The 20,800-nt window shown below is 37.2% G+C and overlaps 4 protein-coding genes across 4 annotated transcripts; all 4 read left to right on the top strand.

Moving 5' to 3' along the window:
- The first annotated feature begins 455 nt into the window (after nt 1-455).
- LOC111803981 (coatomer subunit delta) lies at nt 456-5,645 on the top strand. Its single transcript, XM_087127924.1, has 12 exons — nt 456-613; nt 1,230-1,297; nt 1,896-1,935; nt 2,140-2,363; nt 2,950-3,192; nt 3,318-3,495; nt 3,710-4,014; nt 4,353-4,548; nt 4,630-4,783; nt 5,005-5,067; nt 5,167-5,263; nt 5,404-5,645. The coding sequence occupies exons 2-12, from the start codon at nt 1,295-1,297 to the stop codon at nt 5,491-5,493; spliced, it is 1,593 nt and encodes a 530-aa protein (XP_086984050.1). The 5' UTR covers nt 456-613; nt 1,230-1,294; the 3' UTR covers nt 5,494-5,645.
- A 1,004-nt stretch (nt 5,646-6,649) lies between these two features.
- On the top strand, nt 6,650-13,194 carry LOC111804179 (RNA polymerase II C-terminal domain phosphatase-like 1). The gene is made up of 13 exons (XM_023688895.2): nt 6,650-7,433; nt 8,039-8,515; nt 8,903-9,113; nt 9,274-9,431; nt 9,534-9,604; nt 9,765-9,870; nt 10,035-10,118; nt 10,470-11,012; nt 11,128-11,191; nt 11,572-11,699; nt 11,806-11,859; nt 12,307-12,403; nt 12,507-13,194. The coding sequence occupies exons 1-13, from the start codon at nt 7,170-7,172 to the stop codon at nt 12,632-12,634; spliced, it is 2,385 nt and encodes a 794-aa protein (XP_023544663.2). The 5' UTR covers nt 6,650-7,169; the 3' UTR covers nt 12,635-13,194.
- An 836-nt stretch (nt 13,195-14,030) lies between these two features.
- Nucleotides 14,031-16,394, top strand: LOC111804240 (clathrin light chain 2). The gene is made up of 3 exons (XM_023688971.2): nt 14,031-14,448; nt 15,491-15,644; nt 15,733-16,394. Exons 1-3 carry the CDS (start codon nt 14,117-14,119, stop codon nt 16,195-16,197), a joined length of 951 nt encoding a protein of 316 aa, XP_023544739.2. The 5' UTR covers nt 14,031-14,116; the 3' UTR covers nt 16,198-16,394.
- A 2,006-nt stretch (nt 16,395-18,400) lies between these two features.
- Nucleotides 18,401-20,515, top strand: LOC111803999 (CBS domain-containing protein CBSX5). Its single transcript, XM_023688637.2, has 2 exons — nt 18,401-18,838; nt 19,481-20,515. The coding sequence occupies exons 1-2, from the start codon at nt 18,501-18,503 to the stop codon at nt 20,322-20,324; spliced, it is 1,182 nt and encodes a 393-aa protein (XP_023544405.2). The 5' UTR covers nt 18,401-18,500; the 3' UTR covers nt 20,325-20,515.
- Nucleotides 20,516-20,800: the final 285 nt, after the last annotated feature.

The raw sequence follows: 20,800 nt of genomic DNA on the forward strand, positions 1-20,800 counted from the left end.
ACGTCGGTTGGAGAGAAGAACGAAATATTCGTTATAAGCGTGTGGAAACCTCTCCCTAATAGACACGTTTTAAAACCGGAAGGTTGATGACGATACATAACGGGATAAATGAATGTTTATATTTGTTTTTCTTTTGGGACGTGGAAAAAAAAATGTAAAATTACAAATATTTTGTATTGAAAAATTGTTAGAAATTACGACCTCCGTGATTGTATTATTGTTGACTTTCCTTATTCGAATTTAGGGTTTTCATTTAACACGTCGTAAATGCTAGCATGTTATAATTTTATTTTAATTTATCTAATTTAGGTAGCCAATGGCAAAACGTTTTTGTAGTTAATATTAACTTTTATTTTGATTTTTTAAAAAAAGAATTATTTTTCAATTTTGTAATTTTAATTTTAATTTTTAATATTAAAAAAAAAAGATGTCAATGGAAGGTTAGTTCAGCAATTTTTCTCAATAGAACCGATAAAAGAATATTTACAATAGGAAACTCAACGTCGAAGAAGGTTTCATTTGGAAGTTTAATAGATCAGTCTCTCCTTCCTCTGCTCCACGATTCAGATCTCTCTCTCGTCGGGAATAACCTCATCAATTGAAGAAATTCCTGGTTTGAATGTCTCTCTATCCGTTGGATGTTTTTCTTTTTCTTTCCCTCTCTCTAGCTCTCTCAATATTGAAATTTAGCACTGGTTTTTTTAATTTTGTGAAGTGGATCTGGATTCTGCGTGAACTTTTCATAGGTTTGGTTGCCGATATAATCTGTGCATTATATGCTTGCGGATTGACTTGGATCTGCTGTAATTTGTGAATTTATGACGTTCTCTGGATTGACTACATGGTTTTGATTGTTGATTTATAATTGCAGTAGTTTGTGGGAATAATGAGAGCTTCTTCTGCTTCAGATCCCTTACTTTTCTTTTTCCCCCTCCCCCTCCCCTGCGAATGTCGGCCTGATCTCCAAGACCTTCCGCGGTTTAAAGTGTTTCGTAGTAATATAGTCCCAAGTAGAGTTAGATAGATATCATGGGCATAGATAAAGAGTTTGGGCAAAGAATGTAGACATGAAACTTTGTTTGTGCACTTTATTTCAAGGTGATCAATAGTTTTATATTAACATTTTAGAACACTCTTGAGGGTTTTTTTTTTTTTTTTTTTTTTTTTTTTTTTTTTTTTTTTTTTTTAGATTTCCGAAGTGTGTATAACTAACAAAATTTCATTCCTAGGTGCGGAAGACAAAATCTCTCCTATCTGAAGTCGGAGGTTGTTGGTTTGCATTCTCATTAAAAAAATGGTAAAGGAATTTATTTATGTTATTGAACCATTTGTTGTCTCCTTTTATCCGCATTCTTATGTAAAATTTATACGAAATTATCCACAGTATTTTTTTTTTTTTTTTTGAATTGCCTTCCCTTTAATTCCTTTCCAAGTGCTTTTCCGTTTCTAGCCTGTTGGAGTTTATGAACGTTGAGGAAGTGGATTCAGCTACGCTATCTTGTGAACTTTTGTTTGGATATAATGTTATGGAAAGAATCAAGATGCCGGATTGTTTCTCACTTTGATTGTGCTATTCAGAAAATCTGGGAGTGTTCAATATTAATGGATCGTGATACATATATAATTTATCTGGCGTCACTGAATCTGATATATCCCCTATAATTTACTTCAGGAATTTTGATAGGAATTAACATGAGCATCTTGCTTGTGAAGTTCATTTGTGATTTCTCTTTTTATAAGCTTGTTACTAGCTGGATTTTATTTTGTATTTGATTGCATGTTTCTTGTTTTAATTTTTTCTGGTGGCATACTTTTGACTTTCAAGTGGGTTTCATGAATTTATCTTTGCTTCCTGCCCCTTTATTTTCTTTTGATGAGCCTTATATATTGCACAGGTTGTTCTTGCTGCATCCATTGTTAGCAAGTCTGGGAAAGGTTAGAAATTTCCTTTACCCATTGTACAACAATATTTTTGAACTTTCTTGTTCGCATCGTTTACTTTTTACACTTTATAGTCATTAGCCTCTCTCTCACGCACACAAACACACACTTTGTCTCCCTCGATTTTTCTTTTTAAGTCTACGATCAATCTTAGCTACTACTTACAAGGCTATCTTTTCCTAAATATTCTTTTTGCAGTTCTTGTTTCTAGACAATTTGTCGATATGTCTAGAATCAGAATTGAGGGCCTTCTTGCTGCTTTTCCTAAGTTGGTTGGAACTGGAAAACAGCATACATATGTGGAGACAGAAAATGTTCGCTATGTTTACCAGCCAATAGAAGCTTTATACTTGCTTCTTGTAACTAATAAACAGAGCAACATCCTTGAAGATTTGGACACCTTAAGGCTCCTTTCTAAGCTCGTATCCTTTTTTAAGATGGCTTATAGCTATTTCTGATGCTGTTTATGCTGATCTTGTGTTGAGTTTGGGTCTGTTGGCTTCTATTCGTGAGTCTAACTGTAATTTCTTTTATTCCATAAACTTTCTGGTGTTCTTCGACTTTGAATTAGGTGGTAATTTCAAGGGAACTAGCAAACTTTGCATATATGCTAAAACAAAGTGGGCATTCATTAAATCCTTCTTGTTGGTGTAGTATAAATGAAAAGATTAACTCTTTTACTTATTGACTTGATAGACTGCGAAGGAAAATAAAATTTTATACAGTCTAAAATCAAGCCTTTTCTGGTAAGGTCATTGTTTTTCTTATTTTTCTTATAAGAATATTTTCCAAATGACAGATAATAGTTGTGCCCCCAAACATGGTATGTTTATACCCTTCTACATGTATATGTTGGAGAGTTTTATTTGCATATTCATGTGATAAGGGGATATGCAGAGTCCCTTTATGTATTTATTAATGCATGTTCCTAGTAAGATAGTTCTTTACAAATGTTTTTGTCAAAAATGATGAGAATGGAGTTATGCTGGAGTCCTTAAGTGATTCTAGGTACCTGAATATTCACTCTCTATGGATGAAGAGGGAATCTGCAAAACAGCTTTTGATTTGATTTTTGCTTTCGATGAGGTTATTTCTCTTGGGCACAAGGAAAACGTGACTGTTGCACAGGTTAAGCAATACTGTGAGATGGAGAGTCACGAAGAGAAATTGCACAAGTTGGTATTGCAGAGTAAGATCAATGAAACTAAGGATGTCATGAAGCGGAAAGCAAGTGAGATTGACAAAAGCAAGGTACTTTTTACATACCCAACATCGTTCTTTTCTCACAACCAAAATTCTCATTTTAAAAAAAAAATCATTTTCTAAAAAAATAATATATAGTTGATAATTGTTCTTTCTTATCATATATATTGCAGATTGAAAAGAATAGAGGTGACAAAGGAGGCTTTATGTCTTTACAGTCTATGGGATCAGGAAAGATTGATAATGGCCTCGGTGACATGGGCATGTCATCAGGTGGTGGAGGTGGTTTTGGTGGCAGTTCTGGTTTTGGATTGGGTGCTGATGTGGAGTCCTTTTCTAGCAAGCCTAAAGGTTACTTTTTGTTTGAATGCATGTTTCGTGAATGTCATCTATGATGAGTTGTTAATCTGTTACACATATTTGTAGCAGTCTATCGTCCTTGCATCAACACTATATACGCTGCCAAAGTTATCGTTTAGTAATTGATGATATATTTTATGGGCTATGAAGATTGTCGCGTATTAAGTGGATGCTTACAATTCTACCTTGTATGTCTGTTAATTAGGCCGTCCACCTTCATCTGCTACTGCTCCTCCTAAAGGCCTTGGCATGCAGCTTGGTAAATCCCAGAAGACAAATCAGTTCTTAGAATCTTTGAAGGCAGAAGGTGAAGTAATAGTTGAAGATGTAAAGCCAAATATTGGTCCATCTAGGTCATCTGTCTCACTACCAACTGATCCCGTTACTCTATCTGTCGAGGAGAAACTCAACGTGTCCCTGAAACGAGATGGTGGTGTTAGTAACTTTGACCTTCAGGGAACACTGTCCCTTCAAATTCTTAATCAAGAAGATGCCCACATTCAAGTTCAGGTACTTTGGAGACACTTCAACTTCTCTAGGTCTTCGGTATCCCCATCATATATCTTATAACGTCCAATATTTGACTATTAATAGTTGATTTCTGGAATACATTATAAGTTCTCCTGTAATTGTGTAGGAAGCTAAAAGGTTTTCATCATTTGATAGTTCACGACTATGGCACTTGGGACAATTTTTTGTCTCAAAATTTGTTCCTATAGTATTTTGAACTACCTCTCGGGCACTCCTTTTTGTCTCATCTTGTGTTCTTATTGCTATTATGATTTGATTTGCAAAGCTGGTTTTGTTATTTGTTTTGCTACCTCGATTCTTTTTCGCGTTGTTTCCAGATTGAGACTGGTGGGAACCCTGGCATCCTTTTCAAAACTCATCCTAACATGAACAAAGAGTTATTTTCCAATGAAAATATTCTAGGCCTGAAGGACCCGAACAGGCCGTTTCCTACGGGTCAAGGCAGTGATGCTGGAGTTGGTCTCTTGAAGTGGAGAATGCAAAGCACTGATGAATCAATGGTACCATTAACAAGTGAGTTCGAATCCTTCACATACCATTTTCTATCATTGATTCTTTTTTAAAGCTATACTTATGAGGTTTTTGTTGTTGCAGTCAACTGCTGGCCTTCAGTTTCTGGTAACGAAACCTATGTCAGCATTGAATATGAAGCTTCATCAATGTTTGACCTGCGGAATGTCATCATCTCAGTGCCTCTCCCAGCTCTTCGTGAGGCACCTAGTGTAAGGCAAATTGATGGAGAATGGAGGTACAGATTGATCTTTACTCTTTTAGTTTACCTGATTTTCATTCTTTCTTTGACATTTAATCATTAACTTACATACTGAGCTTTAAAAACCGTTAAATTAAAGTATGAATTACATGATTCTAATGAAGCGGATCTAAATCACTATCTTTTTCAATTAAGAACCCCGTTTGCTCGGCTCTTGTCCTATAGTTTAACATGTGTTTATGCTCTCAACCCGGCAGGTACGATTCCAGGAATTCTGTCTTGGAGTGGTCGATAGTTCTCATTGATAACTCAAACCGCAGGTATGTAGTTTTTGAAAATCATCCATCTCCGCTACACTTTGTTACTCAATTCCAGTTGCGTGCTTATGTTCATCATTACTTGTTCCCTCTTTTCGACAGTGGATCGATGGAATTCGTTGTTCCTCCAGCCGATTCATCAGTATTTTTCCCCATTTCTGTTCAGTTTTCAGCAGCTAGTACATTTAGCTACCTGAAGGTTTATTCTTCTTCTACCCTCTATCTGAATAACCATTGTTATAGCGTTATATAATCTGTTCTTGTGTGTCCCTATTACAATGGTCTTTTTCCTGCATTTCCTGAACATTGCATTGGTTTGTAAAAACTCCATTTTTGCAGGTCGTCAACATTTTGCCTCTCAGGGGCGGTGCTCCTCCCAGATATGCTCAGAGAACACAGTTGACCACGGAAAATTACCAAGTTGTGTGATCGGCGATGCCTTTTTTACTCCCTTTTTCACTACATTTTTTACTTTTACTGTTTTGGAATTTATTCAGAACTGGAAAGCAGCCATGATTAAATCAGTTTTTCTTGAAAGGATGTTAGAATTAGACAATTGCAATACCATGTTGCTTAGTCTATCATTCGTCCAATTTCTTTGATTTGATTCTCTATGTGTAATGTCTGTGTATGTATATTTTCCTTATTCCAAACTAAGATATCTTTGACAAATGTTTTAATTTGTAGTTTGAAAAATTAATGAGCAACATTCTTAATCTTACTCATTTTCTTTCCACCTTTTATTAATTAACAAATATTATATACTTGGGTCGTGGTCATTAAAGTCTTAAATTTTCAATTTAGTCCCTATAATTTGATTAAATTATTTTTCTACTCCCTATAAACCAGCCCATTTTTCCATTATTTTATTTGAAAAAAAAAAATTTTAGGTCTAAATTTTATGTTATCTATGTGGCAATGAGATAATAATATAAATAAATTGCAAGATTTAACCAAAATTTAATCACTAAAATAATTTTCTACTTCTATCCATGCTTGGATTTTTAAAAAGTACATAAAAATAATAAAAGAAAAAAAATTCAAAGTAAATGGGATGATTTAATTTGATTAACTTTAATATATTTTCCCCAAAATTATGAATTTATAGGTTTAAAAAAACCATAACAAAATAACTTTAAAAAAAAAAAAAGTATAAATAACTGGAAAAGAAGTCCGGCATTCTCCCCTTGGCCATAAAAGCAGAAGGGAAAAATTCACATTCCGCCCCCTAACTTTATTTTCCTTTCACTTTGGCCCCTCATCAACTGTTTATTACCGAACTTGCCCCTTAAAAATGTGGGAAACCAAGGGCTGATTGCTGAAGACAATGAAAAGCAGATGGGAAAATTTCACATTCCGCCCCCTAACTTTATTTTTCTTTCAGTTAGGCCCCTCATCAACTGTTTATTACCGAACTTACCCCTTAAAAATGTGGGAAACCAAAGGCTGAAGACAATTATAGTTAAGCGTAGAAAATAGAAAATAGAAAATTTTGCAGAGGAAAAGAAGTTATAAAAAGAAAAATATGAATCCCAATTGTGAAATATTAATTAATTAATTAATTAATTAATTAAAATATTATTTATTTCGACAGTCTCATCTGCGGGAACTTCCAATCGTGAAATCTTGAGATTTCGCTTTCTGGACCGATCTAGGGTTTCATGTCATTCACAGAGTCCTTCGTTATCGCCATATACGAACCCTAGGATTGCCTTACCACCACCGAGATAAAATAAGAGTTCTCCTAATCCAGAGATCGCGTTGATTAGAGTTTTGTTGTTCTCCTTTTTTTTTTTTTTGTTCATCATCATCGCAACATCATCTTCATCATCAATCAGGATCTTAAATTTGTTTTCCACCAAGGAAAGAAAAGAAGAACCGAATCTTGTTTTGTTCTGTTGTTTCTTGACGGATCGGTGTTTTAATTTGCAACAAAAACTGGATCAAATCTAAAGCATTCTGGACGATCATGATCTTTTTAAAATTTCTTATCGTCTGGAAAGGAATTCATTGAAACCTATGGGATTATATAGAAACTTGATGAAATTTCCAGAGCCAAAAAGCCAAATAGTGTGACATATTGAGGAAGGAGATTGGAGGGAAGAATGTATAAATCGGTGGTTTACCAAGGGGATGAGCTACTGGGAGAGGTAGAGATTTACCCAGAAGAAAAGAATGGCTACAAGAACATCGAAGTGAAGGAAATCAGAATAAGTCACTTCTCGCAACCGAGTGAGAGGTGCCCACCACTTGCAGTGCTTCATACCATTGCAGCCTCTGGAATTTGCTTCAAAATGGAGTCAAAGACCTCGCAGTCACAGGACATGCCGCTCCATCTTTTGCACTCCTCGTGTATCATGGAGAATAAGGTATAAAAACACAACTCAAAAATAAGAAAGGAGACCAAAAGGCAAAGTAAGGGGGGGAAAAAAAAACCAGAGAGAGATTAAAACGAACCAGAAAAATAACATCTGAATTCTAAATCAAACTTTGTTCATCTTACAAGGACTAGAATAGAAACATTCCAATTATATTGACAAAACTTTGTTACTTTAGTTGAGAATGATGCTGCAGTCTTGGCTCACATTGTTTGAAATTTGTATGATAACTGCTACTTATCCTCAATTGTTAAACCTATGGAAGCAATTTGGCGTGCTGTTTTCTTGCTCCATGATGTCTGGCTGGTGATATTATTTTGAAGATTTTGCTTCTGGTAGTTTCAGCATGGCTTTGAACTTAGGATTTTGTTCTGCAAGAAAATTAAAGCAATAAGCTGAAAATTTGTGTAGATGTTAATTGCATGTGGGAACTCGGTCGGCCCCAGGAGTTGATTTTTCAAACTTCCAATTTTACGAATGGTTCTGATGTTTTATCTAGTTTTAGTTTTCATCAATGCGGTGACCTGTTCTTCCTCAGCCTGTTATACTTGATATGATGTATTGCTAAAACTGATGATTGGGTTTGCTTCAAACAGACTGCTATAATGGTGTTTGGAATGGAGGAGCTACATTTGGTAGCCATGTATTCTAGAGATCATGACAAGCAGTATCCATGTTTCTGGGGCTTCAATGTTGCAATGGGACTCTACAATTCATGTCTTGTCATGCTGAATCTTAGATGTCTTGGCATTGTATTTGATCTTGATGAGACACTTGTGGTTGCAAATACAATGCGCTCGTTTGAGGATAAAATTGAAGCCCTGCAGCGAAAAATAAGCAGTGAGGTAGATCCACAGCGTACTGCGGGCATGCTGGCAGAGGTTGAGCGATATCAAGATGACAAGTTAATTCTAAAGCAATATGCTGAAAATGACCAGGTTATAGAAAATGGAAAAGTGATTAAATGTCAATCGGAGGTTGTTCCTGCATTGTCTGACAATCACCAACCTTTTGTTCGACCACTCATACGATTGCATGAAAAAAATATCATTTTGACTCGCATCAACCCCCAGGTAACTACGTTTAATCCAGCTATTGCTTTAATTGTCTCTGAGTATTGTGTAGTGACCACCAAACAATACAGTTCACTTGTTTTCCACATTGATTGTTCATATGTACATTCATATTGCGCTTTTTTTCTAGTATCCTTATGTTGGATGTTTGTTCTCTATGTTTTTACGATTCACCTATTTTGTCTGTGGATCTTTGGCTGTAATGACTGAGTAATTCAATACGGATGTTGTTTGCCTGAGACAAGATTAGGTTCATTTAAGTGGTGCATGAGTTGTTTATATGATATTTCATTTAGACTAGTATGTTGCGCAATGAAAGTTAGAAGCTATTTTGTGAAATCATGGAATGATAGTTATATTAACTCGACTACTACTGAAATTCCATAGATTCGTGATACAAGTGTTCTTGTGAGATTGAGACCTGCATGGGAAGATCTTCGGAGCTACTTGACTGCAAGAGGTCGCAAGCGTTTTGATGTCTATGTGTGTACAATGGCTGAAAGGGATTATGCTTTGGAGATGTGGAGGCTTCTTGATCCAGATTCAAATTTGATAAATCCCAAGGAATTGCTGGATCGCATTGTTTGTGTCAAGTCTGGTTAGTACAGTTTGCCGAGGGACATATATAGTATTGTAGTTTGTTGTTGAGGGAGATATTCCGAAACTGCTTAAAGTCATGCTTTATATTATAGTCTTTCTACCATTTTAAAGATTCTCAAGTTAATTTTTATTAATATTCTTTTGGTCCATGTCATTAGGTTCTAGGAAGTCATTGTTCAATGTCTTCCAAGATGGCTTTTGCCACCCCAAGATGGCTCTGGTAATTGATGATCGTTTGAAAGTGTGGGATGAAAAGGATCAACCTCGAGTTCACGTTGTTCCTGCATTTGCTCCTTACTATGCCCCTAATGCCGAAGTATATTCTTATTTGCAGTTTGGCATTTCAGTTTGAAAGATTTCTTAAAAGATCAGCAACTTTGTTTTATCTCATATTTTCCTCTTTTTTTTTTTTGGGTAGGGAAATAATGTCGTCCCTGTTCTATGCGTAGCAAGGAACGTTGCCTGCTATGTTAGAGGTGGTTTTTTCAGGTAAGATTCAAAAGACTGCTAAAGTTCCTTACAAAAGGACATGAATTCTACTGCTTATTCTTAATATTTGGAAATTAAGGTTTTTAACTCTGGAAGATGGTACAAGTTAATGCATGTTATCAGTTTTCTTTTGTTAATCACGGTGTTCTGCTGGTTTCAGGGAGTTTGATGAGGTCCTTCTGCAAAAAATTTATAATATTTCTTATGAAGATGATGCCAATGATATTCCCTCTCCACCTGATGTTAGCAACTATCTCGGCTCAGAGGTTAGTAGGGATTCTTTCTCCAATTCTTTTCCCCTAAAATAATCAAATTTAGTTTGATAATGAGGTCGTGTTATTACTTCTTCCGTCTTCTTCTTTTCTTATTGCAATTTTTTTTCTCGACTTGTTAAATGCTTCATTCTTTTCCCTTCTTTTATGTTTTTCAGGACGAATATTCGGTCTCTAATGGAAACAAAGATACACTAACTTTTGATGGTATGTCAGACATGGAAGTCGATAGAAGAATGAAGGTACTGACGGAGATCGGTTATTGATTGAGTTCATAATTAAACTTTCATTGACATATACCAGGGAGCTAATTAGTTCATGGAAAGTGAACGTAGTAATATCTTGCATAACATTCTTTGAGGAGGAAGGAATTCTGCAACTTTTATTCAAAAAAAATTATGCTTCTGGCATTGTGACTGGTAGAAATCCAAGAATTTCAAAGAACTAAAGAACGCAAAACATAAAAAAAAAATCATTAAACTCTATATCAATTAGTCATTGTGACTGCATATTACTTCAATTTAAGATCTCTATCTATCATACACTCATAAATATACATATATGAAGAGGATTGCTCTTCCATCTTCCCCCAGGATGCACTTTTGGCTTCTTCAACTGTCAACAGTGCAGATCCACGAGTGCCTTCTCTTCAATATACAATGGCTTCTGCTTCTGGCACTGTTCCAGTTCCGCCATATTATCCTAACATGCCACTTCCCCATGTTGATTCAGTGGCTCACGTGGCCGCCTCTGAACCAAGTTTACAAAGCTCTCCTGCTAGAGAGGAGGGTGAGGTACCAGAATCAGAATTGGATCCTGATACAAGGCGTAGACTTCTTATATTGCAACATGGACAAGATACAAGAGAGCGTCAATCAAGTGAACCTGCATTCTTAGGGAGGCCTCCTCCATTACCGCAGGTTGTTGGTCCACGTGCACAACCACGTGGAAGTTGGTCTCCAATGGAAGAAGAAATGAGCCCATTACAACTAAGTTGGACACGCAAAGAGTTCCCTGTAGATGAAGAACCGATCAGAGAGAAGCATAGGTCTAATCATCCTTCATTTTTTCCCAAGAATGACAGTTCCTTTCCACCTGATAGAATTCCTCATGAAAATCAGAGATTGTCAAAAGAGGTAATTAGATTATTGGCTCATTTTCTATCCATGAAGTTTTCCCTCCGACTCCCCCTCTTTTCAAGGAGAAAAGCTACTGTATAATTCTTCAGTGTCGTTTTTAATCAACACGCAGGCTTTTTATAGAGATGATCGTGTGAGAGTAAGTCGAAGGCCATCTAGTTATCCTGCTTTTTCAGGTGAACCATGTTTGACACACTTGTTTGTCGATTTTCTTAATTTTGTTTCAAATTTTTTTAGTTTCTCTTTCTTTTTCTCTTCCTCCTTTTTTTCTTCTTTCTCATATTAAATGCTCAGGGATCATTATTTGTTTGCTGACTGTTACTACTTGAGACCCGATCTCTCATTTTCTCTTTGATTAACATTCAAAAAGAGACGACCCTTTATCTTTGATAATCATTGTTTTTGTTTTGAACCATTGGTTTTAACTTTTGGACGAGTTTTTTCTTCGATAATCATTGTTTTTGTTTTTCTAGCCAGCATTTTGTCAATAATTATCATGTTAGTTATTATTATATTTCATTGAGGTTATGCTACGTTTTGTATTGCCTTTTTCAAGCTGATGAGATTCCAATGAATCAATCATCTTCAAGAAGTCGAGAGAATGACATTGAATCTGGACGCTCCATCTGGAGTGAAACTCCTGTTGGAGCTCTACAGGAAATTGCAATGAAGTTTGGCACCAAGGTAATATGAGGCCAACCTTTTCCTTTATAGAAAGTTGAAGTTCGCAAGTTATGCATTTGCTGCTCCCTAGTCTAGCCAGTCCTTGAGAGTTGAAAAAAACTTGTAGGTGGAATTCAAGCCGGCATTAGTCTCCAGCACAGATCTACAGTTTGCTGTTGAGGTAATTTATGATTTCCACTTTCATGTTCTTTTTTGGTTTTAAAATCTTTGATCAGAATGAGTTTAAGTAATTTCTTCAACAAAATCCCGGACGCTAATCTTGAAATTTTTGGCTGAATTATATGAATAGTATCCGGAGCTTTGTCAATTGTTTAAAAAACTCCCTTATTGTTTGAAAAGTTGCAATATAACCCTTGAACTTTCGTTCCTTTAGAATTTTTTCTGCAAACTGAGACCTTGTATGATGTGGCGAGCAATGATCCTAATTTTTGTTCGAAATGCTAAATGATTTTTGCTCCAAACGTAGTTTTGAAATGTTTGTGAATCGCAACTTAACTTTTGTAAGAACAAGGGTGTTTTTTAAATGATTTCTTCTATTATAGGTCTGCTTGTCTCCACTTGTTCTGATTATATAGAGCATATGAACCTGTTTCCTTGATTTTTGTAGGCATGGTTTGTGGGAGAGAAAATTGGTGAAGGAATTGGTAAAACAAGAAGGGAAGCGCAGCGACATGCTGCTGAAGGTTCTATAAAGAATTTGGCTAGTACGGACTCCTCCTTTCTTCTCTTACTATTATTTATATGAAAAAGAACTCCTCCTAAGGTGTGAATCTGGCTGTGACATATAAACTATGTTATGTTTTGCAGATGTTTACGTATCGCGTTGTAAGACCGACTCGACGTCTGCAAACGATATGAACAAATTTCCTAACGACAATGGATCTGGAAAACGAATGAGGACGGACTTCCACGGGAATCTTCCAAAACCTAAATGAATGTTCCGAAAATGCTTCTGTTTTATGAACATATTTGATTGACCCTCTTGTAAAAAAGCATGTTTCAGGATATTTGAGGTCATCAAAGGTCATGAAGACTCAGAGCATGTTGGACTAACAAACAAAATACCTCGCCTTGTGCTAGTCGTCGTCTCAATCACGACTAGCCAAATCGCAAGATCCATTCAGTTTCTTCTGATATAGCAGCAGCAGCAGCAGCAGCAGCACGAACTCGTTGTGACACGACAATGTCTCTCCCTGTGAAATGTTTTTTACCTCAAGGTTGAGATGAGCCACAAATATCCGCCTGCTCTTTACTTAAATTTTTCCTCCCACAAGCTGAAGCCCTTGCTGTTAAAAGGTTGCAGAAGCCTGTAATTCATGCTCTGCTTTGCCGACTTGTTCACTCCAATATACCAAATTTAGTCTTCTTTTTTTTTTTTTGTTAATATTTATTTGATTGAGCTCAGGTCGAAAATTTTTACTGGTATTCAGGAATGTTTTCTTGATCTGCTGACTCATTATATTCACATTATATAGCAAACTAACCCTTTATTTTATGTTCCATATCTCAATGAACAGTTAGGCTTCCCCCCACCCCCACCCCTACCCCCATGTAGAATTGTAAAGGAGTTTTTTTTTTTCTTTGAATACCATTTCTGACTGGTTAGATACCATTTTTAGATTGTTTTGAACAGAACTTGAATATTGTTTTTGTGTTCTTTTCGGGAGGATAAAATGATATTGGAATTGTTCTTGCTGCTAAGTTTGTCAATTCAGAGTAGTATAAAATGATTCTCACATGGTGAGCAAGATCGATTAAGTAAACAAAGGTTCAGAGATATGAAATTTTTCTAGATCCTCGTGAGTGAAGCAAGATCGATTCTAGATCCACAAGTAGCCACTTCAATGTCACTCAACGAATACAAAATGACACTCAAAATCTGAAAATAAAAACATGAAAATGGAAACAAAATAAATGAGAGTTATGAATGAAAATGGAAACAAAATAAATGAGAATTATGAATCAAATAAATGTCTACATAAGAGATGCATTCATTTGGTAGATACAAAATTTCGTTCCATTGTCCTATAAAAATAATAATACAATTAAACTATATTATAATTCATTAACCTTATATTCTTTTAAGTCTTAAAACATTAAAGTTGAATATTAAAATATTTAAATTTATTCGCAACAAAGTAATCATAAATTTTTTATTCTATTAAGCATAGTTCAATTGAAATATAATATAATTAATTATCTTATATTTTAATGATTATATATATTTTTTTTACTAAAAAAAAAAAAAAAAAGGAGTATGAAAAAAAAGAAGAATAATTGAAAATTTGTTAAAATGTGTAAAGCATATAAAAGGGTCAAATTAGCTCTAAAGAGAGTCCAGCGAGTCGTCCCCGTGTTTTTCTCATTTACAAACCCAACCCATAAAGCCCATCTCTGCAGTGTTGGAGAGCGCAAAAATGTCCGCCTTCGACGCCTACAGTATGGACGGTGAAGACAGCTATGGCGGTTACGGATCCTACACCAATTTCTCCGGCGGCTTCTCTGGGGACGCCGATGTAAGCGTTGAGCACACTCCTGCCTCGCCGGATGTCTTCGGATTCGACGATCCGAGCCCTAACTACTCCCAGGCTCCGTTTGATCCGATTCATATGGAGAATGGAAATGGAAACGGCTATGGCGCGGCTGAGGAGGAAGTTGGTGATGGTGTTTTCGTATCGGATGGTCCAATTCTTCCGCCTCCCACCGAGATGGGCGTGGAAGAAGGATATGCTCTTCGTGAATGGCGTCGGTAAGATCTTGAGACCCTCAATTTTTTTAGGCTTCTTGGAGCTGAAGAGTTTTTTCTTCTTCTTGTTCTTGTTCTTCTTCTTCTTCTGCTGCTGCTGCTACTTTGTACCTCGGTATCGGTTTAGATCTGATTCTTTTGTGAACAACTTCGGATCTCTACCGTTCATCTCCTTGTTGTGTTTTTACTTGATAACACTGATTGATCTGGACTATTTCTCCATTCTGTCTTCCTAGTTCTGCATAGACTGATTTGATGAGGGAAATTATATTGATCAATTTGCATTAAAATGTGGTGAATTAAAGAACTTAGATCTAGGGACTTCTGTACCTCAATTAGTATAGTTAGATGAATAAGCTACCGCTTCAGTGAGCTTCGATCGAGGTTTATATTGGTAGATTAGTCAGGGACAAGTGATTAAGTCGATTTGCTCATTATTAGTGGGTCTATGTCGTTGTTGATATATGTGGAAGTTCAAACAGAGTTTAGGTAAATCTCTGGAAGTTCAAGCTGAATTCCAGCGGAATATCAGTAGATCAGTCAGGGACATAGCCATTAAACTCAAATTACTAATTATCAGTGGGTGTATGTGTTGTCGATCTATGTGGAAGTTTAAGCGGAATTTCAGCGGAATATTAGTAGAACAGTCAGGGCCATAGCCATACAAGTCAAATTACTATTATTAGTGGGTCTATATTGTTGTTGATCTATGTGGAACCGTGGAAGTTCGAGCAAGTTCCGGTAAATCTCCGGTAAGATAACTATGGATTATACGATTTAGCCATGACCCATGTTATGAATTTCTTTTTTGTTTTGTTTTGTTTGGAGTAGTTTGCCGTGTTTAGGATGGAACCATTACAAAAAACGCATGAGGGATTCATAAGACAGCAATTGCATGAAGTAGATCTTCAATTGAAATCTTTGGAACTCTTTATTTATCTCTCTCTGTTGATGGCCGATTTGAGTTCCTTGAAGTTGTATTTCAAGTATATATCTTCTGTCTTTCCAATTTGAACTTAAGAAATAATGGGTTTTGCTGGTGCAGCCAAAATGCCATTGAACTTGAAGAGAAGGAGAAAAGGGAGAAAGAATTGAGAATCAAAATAATTGAAGAAGCCGAGGAGTATAAAATAGGTTTCTATGAGAAAAGAAAGCTTAATGTTGAGAGTAAGAAAGTTAACAACAGAGAAAGAGAGAAGGTACAATCAGTACAATTCTTTTGTGTTTGTTTTTGTTCTCCAGTTCTGGTTTCTTAGTATAGATTTTTGCATTGCATTTTGAGAGCAGTTATACTTGGAAAACCAGGAGAAGTTTCATAAAGAGGCTGATAAACAATACTGGAAAGCAATTGCAGAACTAATTCCCAACGAAGTTCCTAATATTGAGAAAAAGAGAGGAAAGAAGAAGGATGAAGAAAAGAAACCATCTATATTGGTTGTTCAAGGTCCGAAGCCTGGGAAGCCTACCGACCTTTCGAGAATGCGTCAAATTCTCGTAAAATTGAAGCACACACCCCCACCTCATATGAAGCCACCCCCACCCCCACCTGCCAAGGATGCTAAGGATGCCAAAGATGCAAAGGATGGAAAGGATGCCAAAAAAGAAAAGGATGCAGCAGCAGCAGCAGCGGCAACAAAAGCATCATCTGATCCTGCACCTGGAGCTGCCACTGCCACTGCCACTGCCAATGCCAATGGCAGTTCTCACAAACCTCAAGAACCAACTGCCGCTGAGGATCAAATTGCCACATGAAGGACATAGCCATAGCCATTATCAGCTTCCTTCTGCTCAATACTTCTTACTTTTTTTCCTTTGAGGCTTCGTTGTTTTCGTTTTGTTTGTCTATCCTTGGATTTGAATGTGTAATCAGTTGTGATCTCTTATTATACAACATTTATTCTTCTGTACCTTATGACGGTCTCTTCTCTAGTGGCATTATCTTTTGGACTTGTCCAGGTTCTGTTTTTTACATTCCCAAATTTTTTCTTCATTTCCACAGTAGATGAATCTTTGGTTCTGTAATCATGCCTTGTTTATCCATTCAGATTGTTTCTGTTTGTGCTGAGTACTAAATTTCTTGTTCTTAAGGTAAGCTACGTTTTTTAAGCTTATGTATACAAAAACTAAAATGTATTTCATATAAGCCCACCGCTCTCTTTGAGCTTTCTCTTCCGAACTTCCTTTCAATGTTTTCTATTAAGGTGAGGTTTTCCCACCGCTCTCTTTGAACTTTCTCTTCCGGACTTCCTCTCAAGGTTTTCTCCCGCTCTCTTTGTGCTTTCTCTTCCGAACTTCCCTTCAAGGTTTTCCCACCGCTCTCTTTGAGCTTTCTCTTCCCAACTTTCCCTCAAAGTTTTCTATTAGGGAGAGGTTTTTACACTCTTATGAAGAATGTTTCGTTCTTCTCTCTTTTTCAACTATGTGGGATCTTACAATCTATAATATTTTTACTCCTGATATGTTACGTACTTGGGTCAACGTTTTAGAAGAAGAAAGGCATTAATGTAAAATCATTTACTTTTCTTTTTCATGAATCCAAACCGAACCAAAACATGTGAAAAATCAAAGGATCTCCAAGTTCAAGGAACCAGAAATTAGAGAGAAAAAAAAAAAAAAAATTGGAAATGTGAAATCAAGCATGTGATCCCCAGGCTACCCAGTTGGCTTCACTCCCAACACGTGGCATGCTGTGAACACTTGACTGGACATCAACCTTAAAGTTGGCCCCACACATCACCCCCTTCACTGTCAACTCTAGGCATTGCCTACGTCTTCTTTGTCGGATACTCAAAACTCACTATGGAACATACAACCTCCCAATTTTTTTTTTCAATTCCAATTACAAAATCCACGTCAGATTCCAGCTCCTTTAAAACGACTCTTTCTTTTTTAACGAATATGACAAAAATATTGCCAGGTGGAAATGGGGCAAATGACTTGGCACATCCCGCTTTAATCACCTCCAACTTCTCCCAAATTACAAGACAGCCATCAACCGCACTACACATTCATTATCGATAATGTAATTTAATTATTTTTGTCTATTTTTTATAATGCAATAAAAATATCGATAATGTAACGCCCCAGATCCACCGCTAACAGATATTGTCCTCCTTGGACTTTCCTTTTCGGACTTCTGTGGTTTGTTCTCCTCCCCAACCAACATGGGACATCACAATCCACCCCATTTGGGGCCAGCGTCTTCGCTGGCACTCTTTCCTTTCCCCAATCGATGTGGGATTGCCCCCAAATCCACCTCCCTTTAGGGCCCCCAAATCCACCTCCCTTTAGGGCCCAGTGTTCTTATTGGCACACCACCTCGTGTCTACCCCCATTTGGGAAACAGCAAGAAGACTGACACATCGTCCAGTGTCTGGCTCTGATACCATTAGTAATGCCCAGATCCACCGCTAGCAGATATTGTCCTCTTTGGGCTGTGATGTCCCACATTGATTGGGGAGGAGAACAAACTACCATTTATAAGGGTGTGGAAACCTCCTTTAGCACACGCCTTTTAAAACTTGAGAGAAGCTCGAAAGAAAAAGCCCAAAAAAGGCAATATCTACTTGCTGCCTCTATCTTTGGTTAGAGGTAATGGTCTATACCACACACATCACATATTTTTTCATATTTTTCTTTTAATAATTCTATTAAATTATGAGTGGGACCCACACAGCCAGTAAAATTTTGACATTTACAAACAAGTTACGGCTGCGGTTGTTTTAGCCTTGTGGTAATTATTAATGGTTACAACCCAATGTTAAAAACCGTCACGCGCTTTCATACCCGCGTGTTGTTTACGTGCATTTAATGTACTGACTTTTCTTACCGAGTCCGTTATTTAACCTTTTTTTTTTTTTTTTTTTTTTTTAATTTAAAAAAAAAAAACAAAAAAAACTGATTTTAAAATGCAAAAGCGATCGTCTTCACAATAATAGTGGAATGAAGTTAGAAACGAACTCACGAGCGTCTTCCTCCTCCTCCTCTCTCTCTCTCTCTAGAAGCTTCTTCAACCTCAGTTTCTCTCTCCTCTGTGTTCGTCTTCCTGCTTGTGCATGGCTATGAGGTTATTGGCTCATGAGGTCTCTGACATATGCCTTGGAAAGCCCCCACTAAGGTCCATCCCTGTCTCCGCCACACTCGCCCATGCCCTCTCTGTGCTCAAGAGGCTCCGTCAAAACTACATCAGCGTTTGGAGTTGCACCTGCCATTCCTCCAAAACTGCCTCCGATCATGATTGCCGATGTATTGGCAAGGTTTCTGTTGTTGATGTTATCTTATTCCTTTGTAGAGAAGAGAACCTCTCGCAACCTGCCGTCGCGCTTCAATCTTATGTTTCGATTCTCATTCCTGAGGTTCCTGTTGTCGTTAGGTATTTAGAGCCTCATGCTAGGTGCGTAATTCTGTTTTCCTTCACTTCATCTTGATTCGTGTATATATTGTTCTTCCGTTTTGAATTTTCTTGTTTTTGTATTCTGATTCACGTTTGCTTTTTTTTCCTGGAAAATTTGTTGCGTTCTTGGTTTCTCTGGGGTTGGAATAGAATATTGTCGTGTTTTCTCTGCTCTGTTGATGACGAAAACGTGCAATTTTCATTTACATCTCCTTTGATTTCGGCCTATTTAAACACCATCTCTGTAATGCACTCTGATCTTGAAAATCAATCTCAGAACTATGAACTGCAATACAGCATGGCATGATCCATGTTTATTGATTTTATTTTCTTGTTTCTCTTTTTTATCTAGATTTTCTTGTCGGCTTTCTGCACGACTTTTGAATTGATAATCCTCTGTGTTTCCTTTGAAACTTTTATGATATTCTCAATCGTCTCCTATAATCTGCATTAGAAAACTGAATTTCTCTACAATATCAGAGCTTAATCGATCAAATACGATGATCCTAGAAGCTTCGAACAAAAGGCTGATTGTGCAGAATTCTAATGTCAGGAGTCATCTCGTTTACCAATTCTTCCATGTAGCCGAAATATATATCGCTTTTAATGTATAAACTGATAGCTTTCTCCGATAACTTTCAGCTTGGTGGAAGCCATTGATCTACTCCTCGAAGGCGCGCAAAATCTCGTAGTCCCAATTCAAACTAAAACCTCTGCGAAGTCCAGAAAGAAGGTTCTCAAGGAAGTTGCACCATTCGACTGCCCGCTTCACAATGACCTTGAATACTGTTGGCTCACCCAAGAGGACATAATCCGTTACCTCCTCAACTCTATTGGGCTTTTTTGCCCAACCTCCATCACTCCCATTAATTCCCTCAACGCCATCGACACAGCCAACATCCTTGCTGTACACTACGACGATCCTGCATTTTCTGCCCTGCCCCTCCTTTCTCAAGCCATCATCCAGCAATCCTCCGTTGCAATTGTCGATTCAGATGGGAAGTTGATCGGAGAAATCTCACCCCTCACAATGAATTCTTGTGATGTAACTGTAACGGCTGCGATTGCAACACTTTCAGCTGGTGAGCTAATGGCGTATGTTGACTATGGTAACCCACCGGAGGATTTGGTTCATTTGATCAAAGACAGACTGGAAGAAAGAAACTTAGGGGCACTGTTGGACTGGGTGGAAGAAGAGACAGCAATATTCTCATGTTCTTCATTTTATTCATCTTCCTCAGATGATGATTCTGTCTCTAGCTGGGGAAGCAGTGGAAGGTTACGAAGGTGTTCAACCAGGCAAGTGAGGAGCTCGGAGGCTGCTGTGTGCAATCCCCGGAGTTCATTGGTGGCAGTGATGATTCAGGCTCTTGCGCGCCGTGTTGCAAGTATGTGGGTGATCGAAGAAGATGGAGCCTTGGTTGGTATCATCACGTTTGCATCGATGCTGAAGATTTTCCAGGAGCACTTGAAATCCATGCGTTAAAAGGACATCAGCAACAGCTTTGCCTAATCTTAACCCGAAACTACAATAATAACGTTCTACATTGGGTGTGGCTTTCAACTCAGTTGTGTTATTTTGCTCACTTTATTTTGGATCCAATGTGAATCATGTAAATCCTTAACACGTAGAGACTCACTTTCTACAAGTTCTGATGATAACCGTAGATTATTGCAGCTTTCTAAACTTCTTTTTTCTAAAAGCATTTGAAATCTGAATTATTTTTGTAACAGTTCAAGAAATCCACCGCCGCTAGCCGATATTATTCGCTTTGGCTTGTTAGTATCAAAACGCGTCTACTAGAGAGAGGTTTCCACATCCTTATGAAACGTTTTACCAACGTAGAATCTCACAATCCACAGCATACTGTTGATACCATTTGTAACAATCCAAGCCCACAGCTAACATATATTGTTTGCTTTGACCCGTTACATATCGTCTCGCTGTCAGTCTCACGGTTT

The sequence above is a fragment of the Cucurbita pepo genome, chromosome 10 (genome assembly GCF_057944985.1).
Source record: "Cucurbita pepo subsp. pepo isolate OVF chromosome 10, ASM5794498v1, whole genome shotgun sequence".
In the NCBI taxonomy this organism is placed as follows: domain Eukaryota; kingdom Viridiplantae; phylum Streptophyta; class Magnoliopsida; order Cucurbitales; family Cucurbitaceae; genus Cucurbita; species Cucurbita pepo.